Genomic DNA, 9,615 nt, shown 5'->3' on the forward strand with positions numbered 1-9,615 from the left:
TATCAGAGTTCCGCTCCCTTTGAGTGTTAACAGCCTGGAGATGAACAGAACATAACCTCAGCATTTTCTAATCTGCTGTGTTTAACTGCTCACAGATCACTCTCTCTAGGTTAGCAAATCCCCTCTACATAGCTGGAATAAACATAAGAATCTATTTCCTAACACTATTATGAGGAATTTAAAAAATGATCACAAACATGTAAAAATTTTTAAAGGAATTACAGGCTATTGCTAAATACAAATTAAATATCTATTACAATCGTATGTGAATTACATCTCAACAAAGCTGCTGTTAAAAAATACCTATTATACACTTCAAAGAAATAGTGAGTCATTTTATTACAGCACCAAATGCAATCCTGGAAATCACATTTTCACAGAACCTTAAGATGAAAAGCAAAGATGAACAAGCGTTCCAGAGAATCAGGAAGTCAAGAGTTCTCTGATGCTCTGAATGCAACAATAAACACTGGAAAGCACTATACACATTGCATCTTGCATCTTTTTTGTTCTACTTTTGTTTGAGAGTTCACACATACTTAGGCTAAGTGGCTGGGTTATTTGAGATGAAAATTTGGGGAAGATTTTCTTGAAGGCAAGGCTACAATCTAAATATAGGAGGCCAAAGAGTTTCCACAATCTACTATACAAACAACACAATAAAAAAGGTTTTTCCCAACATTAAGTGACCATCTTACACAAGAAGCAATGCACTGGTTAAGAGAACCGACTCTGGAGCCAGACTGCCCAGCATCACTTTCCAATTCTGTGACACTGAGCAAGTTCCACAGTTTCTCTGTGTGCCCATTTACTGATCTATAAAATGGGGATGATAACTGTACTGACCTATTAGGTTACTGTGAGGATTCAAATGAATTAATTACATGGAATCGCTCAGTATTTGGCACATATTAAAGGAGTAATAAATATTAGCTTTTATTCTCAATTAATGTGGTCATTAATAGACTATCTACTGTTTTTATGAAAAACTATACTGGGCCATGGGAACAATAACAAGGTATTGACTATACTAAGATTCTGTATATAAGAATTAAAAGCTCCAAGTCAATTTTTTGGCTTTGTTTTGTTTCCAGGACCACTAGAATCCAGTGATATATATGATAAAAAGCTATAAAACCTTTAAAAAATATATTTACTCTCTACTGCTATAGGCTTCAGTACTCACCTGAAAGTATGAAACTTCTGAAGCACCAGTGGCAGAAACCTCTGTGACCACTGATAATGATTTCAAATCACTTGATAAACACAATGCAAGACAAGTACCAACAATCTGTAAAACAGGAAAATCCCCCCAGTCTGTTTAGTATTATTGCTAGGTGGCATATGCCTAGGATAATACACGAAGCAGAAATCCAGAGCTCTGAGAAGTAGAAACACACACACCTAGCTACATACACCACATAGCAGATGAAGGTAGGCATCCACCTCGTCAAAGGACAGAAAAACACACACGCCCACCCCTCACCCCCATCATGGGTCCCAAACCAAGCACTGGAGAACCAACATATTCCACACAGTCTACGGTATTTTTTACCCGTTTAGGGAATGGTAAGAAGAAGATGAAAAAGCTATGGAGAAGACTGACTGAACAAGCACCGTAGACTCAGTACTGAGCATAAGACTGCGTCTGATAACTTTAATCACATTTCACTGACAAACCGGAGCTCCCATCTACCACAGGCTAGACAAACATTAAATCATAATCAAGTGTATCATCGCAATCTTTTGGTGAAGGAGAAAAAAACTTTAATTCCACTAATCTTCATGGATTATTTTATCTTACTAACAAAATTATCCTCAACACTTAAGAACAAATAATTCCAATAACTGAACCTGAGGAAAAAAAACAGTGTTTTATTCTTTTTCCATAAATCAGTTAGCTGCTATATTCTAAGGGACATGATACAAAAAATTTTCAAGAAAAGACTTACCCCTGTGACTCGAGCAATTTTGAACATTCCATAAGCATAAAGCTCAATAAATCCAGAGCCTCCTCCAAGGACGAGAATATTAAGCCTAATTAAAAGTAATTCAACAACTTGAGGACAACAGAGAAGAGGAGTTCTCAAACCAAGAGAGAAGCTGTTCTGCTCTCACGTCATCTGCGTGCTACGGCTTCCCCGTGAGGAGCTGAAACACCAAACAAACTCCCCAAAGCGCAACAGCCAATCACATTGGGCTTACTTTTTTTTTTCCCCAAAGGAACAACATAAATTTTTTCTAGCCTAAATTAAAAGCAGTTCACAGTAAAATAAAACTATACTATTTTAACAATGACTGTATTTATATACTCTCAATAACAAAACAATTCTTTTCACAGCTAATACCAAGCGCCATCAGTTTTATCATGGCTCAGATACTAAATGTATTAAATGGGTTTAAAGAACTTGAATACTTAAATTTAAATTTCTGAAATTAGTACTTCTATCCTCCTTTACTTATTAAAGTAAACAAAGGTACATTATAATATTATTAAAACTTGACAAAATCAAAGACCACAAAATAAAAACATGTTAATACCAGATATTAATTTGTCAGCAAGGAAATAATATGACAAATAAAGGAACTGACCTTAAAACTCTGCAAATTGCCTCAAATATTAATTTTAAGAAATTAGACTTGTTATTTAAGATATCTGCAAGATTTACCTGACGTCTCCCAAAAGCTTAATAATTTCATCAGAATTTTCTTCACTGAAATGTAAAAATAAATCGAGTTATCTTTCAACTCTTTTAAATAACAAAAGATTGTCTTACTTGAAAATAAAAAAAGCATAACTTACCTAAATATTTTTGAGGTGTTGCTATAACTAGAAAAACGGAGATTAGGGTAAAAAAATACTCTTAATAGAAACACATTTTTTAAAATGCAGAAGAAAATTGTCACAGTGTTAAAAATAAAGGAAAGAGAAATCCACAAGATAAATCCCAGTGAAATTAAATTCTGATACTTACTTTTTTGGCAATGTAGGTAATTTAGGTAAGAGAAGATTTGATTCATCCTCGGCATTATAAAAGGATGTTAGAACACTAAAAAGAAAAAAAACAAGCATTATAAAAACACCAACTTTACTTCTCTTTCCAGTAAAAAAAAAAACGCTAATTTTTTAAAAAGCTGCCGAGTTTTATATATTATGCATTACCAAGTAAACAAATGCCACACATATTTTACCAGTGTAAAACAGTCACTGTAACAATCACAAATGAGAAACAGAAAAGTAGTAAATTCTTCCTTTATAAAGGGCTTTATTTCTGCAAAAAAATCAGCCTACCCACTTTACTTTTAGAGGAACAAATATTAAGAAATAATTTCCTCAGCATACGAATTATTTAGATACTGAGAATTTATGATTTCTTAACTCTCATCTAAAAACCAACACTAAACATATGAGTATCAAGAGTACTTGTAAAGAACACTGCAATTATTATACCATTTAATTATGGGTTCTATGACTTATACACATATGGAGATTTGACAACCCAGCAAGTATACAAGACTACATCATGCGTGTCGAAAAAGTCTGATTTATCCCTTTTTCTTTCTTAATTCTACCTCCAAATAAGGTTGGAAATAAAGGAATGAGCAAGTGAAAAGGTAGTGACTCAACAAGCATTTTTTCCCACTTTAACACATAGCAGCTGTCCTGAGAGACTCTAGAATCTCCACCTAACGTGTCTAAACTGTCAGGAGAAAGAGTGTCAGGAATACACTTAGCAGGTAACTGGACTGGCACGGAAATCACACGGTACACTCTGCTTGCCGACCTATAAATTCACGTGATTGTCTGCAATCTGTGATTACTCCATGAAGGGTTAATCACTGTTTAGTCTACAGTGAATTCCAAACCCCAGGCTAGATCCTTGCTATCCAGTTCTTTCCAGGCCCCCCTACGGAAAGCTGTCAAATAATATTCAGCATTTACAAACTCATTTGCTATTAACTTAAAATTTAATTAGAAAGAAAAAGCTAATGGCGAGAAAATTATCACATTTCCTCAAAAAAGAAACAATTTTTTTTTCAGTATTAGCTAAACCCATGGATCCCTTAGGCCATCTTTACTACAAACCTGGTCTATTACTTGACTATGTAGACAAAGGTAAAATTATTTTCATGTAACAAGAAACCCACTGAGACCGTGGACACAGAAAGAATCCGGTCAGCATCAAAACAGAATGCTCAATTTAGCATTTTTCATCCTCTAAGAATACTTACTAAGACACAAAAAACCAAAGCTCCAGATGAAATATATAGTGAAAAGGAAAACAGAACTTCAATTTCCTAATCAGTAATTTTAATTAATTATTTGAAAGTATAAGTCATTAACATAAACTACTAAAAGTAACTAAAGAGAAAAGAAAAATCTTCGCCATTCAGGCATTATTATTTCAATAAGAAAACACATTTTTTCAGAGCAAAAAAAAACTATAACAAAGCATTAAAAAATTTCACCTTGATAAACTTAAAACAAAAAGGTAAATGCAACGCTCACATACTCAACATTCAGATACTCCTAAGTTTCCATTATGAAAAATGATAATTTCACCAACGTCCCATTGTGACTAGAGGAGTTCTTCTTTATTACTCTACCTGCTTTCCACAGTCACTTCCATCCAATGCATACAAGAAACTGGAGCTTCCACAGAAAAGGAGTGCAAGCTTTCAGGTTTTTCCACATCACACAAAACAATTTTTTTGGTATCAGCAAGAGCAAAGGCCAAAACTAAAAGAAGGTAAGAAGAAATAATCAGAATAAATTAGAGAAACATCTGAAAGGAGTAAATGGGTATTTCACGCCTTGCTCAGTTTTTTTATTTTAAATACACTGAAATCATAGGAACTATTTGAACTAAAAATCCTTCAAGTAATGTTTTAAAAACTAAAAAGATTCCTTGCACATAGTTACGCTATCATCTACGCTTATTTTGAAGCACTCAGATTCTCACAAGTGACCTACTTTCTCGTGTACAGTACTTAACACCCTACATTTCACAGCCTCTAGACTGGAACCCCACTGCCAAGCAGAAAACAGAACAAGTCTCAACAGACAGACATCAATATCGTATCACCAAGAGATACTGGTCCCGTAAACATGCCTAAAAGGTAAGAAGTGATTCCATCTGCCTTGTTCTGGAAAGGCTTTTTTTCCCCTTGTTTGTTTCCAACCCTTAGTGAGAAACAAGGCCATCAAACACTGATGAATCGTCTTCTTTGACTGTGGCTGAATTATCGCGTACCGTTTCTCTACGTAAGTTATTAACATCTCCTAACATATCAAATATAAGAATTTCTAAGTAGAGGTCTGTGAGTTTCACCGTACACCAAGACATGCAACTTTGCTAGCTGTGAGGCAGCCCTGGCCTCCTCCTCTCCACAACAACTTAAAGCAATCTGGAAATAATTACCTAATGAAACCTTATTTTACTGTCCAAAAACAGGAGACATATTTTTTAATGATAAAAATATCATCTACTTAAATACATTTTAACACACAGTGACTTTCCTGACTTCTTTGTGACATCCTGCTGTTTGGGGATGAATACTTCAAGATCTCAAAATGTTTACTTACAAAAGTCCTCTAATTTTACACATACTCTTTTGTCAAAAAATAAAAGATAAAACAGGAGCAGAACAAAATGTGTACAGATAGGAATAGCTATCTGTAAGTGATAGACTTTCAGGGCATTTTTACATACTTAGTCATATTTATCTAGGAAAAAATTAAGCAATGAGGAGTACAAACCATTTTACAAAAACAATTCCGCTTTTTTTCTTAAAACACCAATAATACAGATGAACTTGAAGCTGTACGATTTACAGTATTTTAATGTACTGACCATATGCGTACAACAGCTCAAATAACAACTGTCATTGTAAACAACACATGGAAGAGGAGAGTTCAGACATCAGAGCCCTAACAAGTTACAAGGTAACAAGCTACAACATAAAGGGCACCAGCAGGAGAAAGATCATAAAGAAATGCAAGGAACGGGGCCAGAGCTGACAGTCCTTCTGGTGAGGCAAACATACATGCAAAGAGAATATTTATGAACTACACATTTAATGCTAAATTACATTTTCGTGAGAAAAAGGCCATGACGGCACTGAAGTGACTGGGGAGTGGCAGGTGAAGCCTGGGCCTAATGGTGCAGGACAAGACAGCTGAAAGAACATTTCCCTCAGATTTCATTTTAGAGTTGTCTTTGCCAAGAAGTCAGATTTCATTTTAGAGATATCTATACCTAGAAACAAGATGCTAGAATTAATATGAGTTCTACGAAAATACTTCAAAGCATTCTAAAAAGCAAAGCTCCCCAAACTGGTACTTAGAATTCCAGTATATAACAGGAATAATAAATTCTGGAAATAAGCTTTCCTTACAGAATATTTTTGTGAAAAACAAAACAGTATTTTTTATAATACTATCATTACGTTTGCCATCTGGTCTCCAAGCCAGACACGTCACTTCCTTTCCTGTATTTTCATTCGGTGGAAAACTCCAAACTCGATGAAAACTTGCAAGTCGATGAAGTAAAACCTAAGACAAAACAGATATAATGGCAGAAAATAAAAATCCATTCCCGAAAATAAAATAAACCTGTATCTCCACTACAGATTTTTAAACTATCATCTCTTGAGTATAATACTTAGCTATCAGAAGAAATTAGAAGAATTCATTCTGTGTCTGCATGAACTTAAGATATTTTCAAAGAAATGGTGAAACAAGAAGGTCTAATTTAACCCTGTACCCTACACATTTTCCTATCTTTTATGTCAACAGGAAACTTACCTATTGAGAAGTCTGTCCAAGAAGATGACGAAAAGAAAGAACACAGATAGCACTAGAAAGGTAGCTGTAATATAGTCAAATAACACTAAACTTGGAATCAGACAACTTGGCATCTAGCTTCAGCTGTGTCACTTACTGGCCATGGATCTTGGACAAGTCACTTAGCCAATCTAAATGCCCATTTCTATACAGGTAAATTCCCACCTTGCAAGGTTAAGATGAAGCCCCTTGTGCTTCAAAACTAAGACTGCCCCTATTCCGTCCTCTATTATCACCACTGAAAATAAGGGAGAAAAGGACTCAGAATTGCACGTGCTCCTGAAGATCCCGCCACACCCTAGTTCCCCACACTCACAGCTTTACCACCACTCTCTGCCCGCACAACGTCCTTCACTCCTGGTTACATCAATCACCATAGGGAAGCCGGGATGCCCAAGGAATCGCTCATCCCTGAGACTCAGTGCTCTTTCCTGAGCCCCCCTCTGCCACTCCTTACGCCTGAAGCCCTTCCTCTGTGCTCCAGAATTCACGGTCAGGTATCGTCAGGATCCCCTACACCTTCATTCTCTTCTCTGAACTGTGCTTCTCACCAAGGACACTGCTTCCCTGCGGCAGTCTCAGGCAGTGGCTGTTGTGCAGCCCACATCCCCTGGACTAGCGCTGGGCTGAGATGAAGTAGGTTTCCTCCTTGATGCTCCATGCCATTGCTGGATGATTTTTCTTCTCTAAAATCCTCTAAATTTGAATCACATGCAACCAGACCATACCACCCGCTATTCCTTTTAACTGGAGTCATCTACAGACCCCTAGGCCGTTCCCCTCATTCCTTGAAGATTTGAACTCCTGGCTCACTCACTGTTTCCCATACTATTCATCATCATTCTTTGTGATTTCAACAACTACAAAATCCTGGCTTTTTAGTTCTAAAATAGCTCTCCTCCAATGATCACATCTTCTACCTGACTTCAGTCACTCCCAGGGTCACGCCCTTGACCTTACCATTTTCAACAACTACAATGCTACCATAACCTGTTTCAAACCTCCTGCTTTCCATCCACCACCTCTATCTTTCCAGCTCATCCCTACTAATACTCAACTCCAATTCTTCAACCTCACCAAGCCTTACAACCTATTGATTCTACCATCTATTTGTTGTTTTTCACCCCACCCGTGCCCTCATTTGCCTCCTTAATAAGGTTAGAATCCAGGGTTCATCATTGCAATAACTCCTGTTCCATATAACTTAACTTTCTTGTATCTCTCTTGCTTTATCATACTTCCAAAACAACCCTGCTTAAACCCAACCATGCCTGCACCCACAGAGCTGAACAGAATAGCAAAGACACATACAGTCACGCTCACTGGTTTCCCTCAAACTACAACACACTAAACTTGGGTGGCTCTTAACACTAACCAGCAATCTTACTAGGTTTCCCCAGTCCACCTGCCTCGTCAGCTTTCTCATACCTCTCCTTTCTCCACAAACTTCCAATATTTTCTTCTCCATCCTCACTCCTAGGTAGTGCTCCTTCTTCACTGAGAAAATGGAACTAACAAGTGCCCACTATCACATCTAACGGATCACAGTGATGCCCCTATTCTCTCCCTTCCCTCCTGTTGCTGTGGCTGTACTATCTGCACCCCTCTCTAGAGCCATGACAGACTCCAAAGCACCCTGGCAGAGGAGGGAGACTAGATGATCTGATGGAGGGCCTGAGAAAGTGGACATCAATAACCTGGGGACGGGGTCATGGCAGGGAACACAGCGATGCAGCTTTGAAAGCGGCTAAGTTTCTCTGGTTGCCCAGTTTTCCTAATCACCTCGTTTCCAAGTTTGGCTGCACCCAACACAAGTCTCACCTGGCCAGTTAACAATCAGGCAACCCACCAAAAGGCCAAAGGAGGAAAGATGCACAGGTGAAGGTTTCCTTACAAAACTGCTGTCAGGAACAAATAACTCTAAGCAGAAAGGTGGGCACAACCGGGTTATACTTGATGAAGTGTGATACAGCCTGAACTAGAAATGCTGACAACACTCATGCACATCCCATCAGCAATTCAGGAAAGCTTCACTCCCTGTTTAATTTAAAGGGATTTTTAATGGGATGTGGCTATCCAACACACAGTATAAAATATGGACAACAGAATAAAGATTCTTAAACATATCCTCTGTGGCAGCTACATGCGTGCACATTTGCAGCTAAAGTTTGACAATAACTCATCTTTCTCCTGCTACTCAACTGTAGGCAAACTTGGGACAGTGTCTGTGGATCTACTACTATGTCTAGCTCATGAGTGACACACCGTGGGCTTTTAAAAAGCCCATTTAACAAATAAGTGACTAAAAAGACTTGGGGATGCAGGATTGTATGATCACGTTAAGCTATGCGAAAACTGTTGTTTTCGCCATACAATAAGGCAAATGGGCATATAAGTTATTTTTCCCGTATGTGGTCCCCTATACTTTCACTTATACTTTATAGATGGCCTGGAAGGGAGGGGCGGGGTAGACAGCTGGCCCGGCAAGTCCACAGAAGGGGAAACTGAGGCCACGGCAGTCTGTGACGCGCTGGCTGCCCTCAGGCTCCACGCCGGCTCACTCACCTCGCCCGCAGTGTTGGCCAAGGCAATGAGATCCCGCTTGGGTGACCAGACCAGGAAAATGATCTCCTGCGGCAGCTGCTTCTCTCCCACCACCCGGAAGGACGGGAAACAGGTCGGAAAGCGCAACATGGGGGCGGCCCTGCAACGACACCCCAGTCGGAGGCCGGCAGGGGCCACCGGCCCGCCCTCGCCCCCAGCCCTCT

General features: G+C 38.4%; 1 protein-coding gene across 2 annotated transcripts in view; it reads right to left on the minus strand.

Annotated features, from left to right (window-relative positions):
* The window catches only part of ANAPC4 (anaphase promoting complex subunit 4), a 52,932-nt gene that overhangs the window by 42,995 nt on the left and 322 nt on the right, over positions 1-9,615 (minus strand). For both annotated transcript variants that reach the window (XM_023638275.2, XM_014738762.3), the window contains exons 2-9: positions 9,413-9,551; positions 6,451-6,556; positions 4,609-4,741; positions 2,976-3,050; positions 2,804-2,830; positions 2,670-2,714; positions 1,953-2,037; positions 1,187-1,291 (exon numbers count right to left, since the gene is read on the minus strand). In XM_023638275.2, coding sequence (XP_023494043.1) covers positions 1,187-1,291; positions 1,953-2,037; positions 2,670-2,714; positions 2,804-2,830; positions 2,976-3,050; positions 4,609-4,741; positions 6,451-6,556; positions 9,413-9,541 — 705 coding nt within the window. In that variant the 5' untranslated portion in view covers positions 9,542-9,551. The remainder of the gene's footprint in view (positions 1-1,186; positions 1,292-1,952; positions 2,038-2,669; positions 2,715-2,803; positions 2,831-2,975; positions 3,051-4,608; positions 4,742-6,450; positions 6,557-9,412; positions 9,552-9,615) is intronic.

This window comes from Equus caballus, chromosome 3 (assembly GCF_041296265.1).
Source record: "Equus caballus isolate H_3958 breed thoroughbred chromosome 3, TB-T2T, whole genome shotgun sequence".
NCBI classification, from domain to species: Eukaryota; Metazoa; Chordata; class Mammalia; order Perissodactyla; family Equidae; genus Equus; species Equus caballus.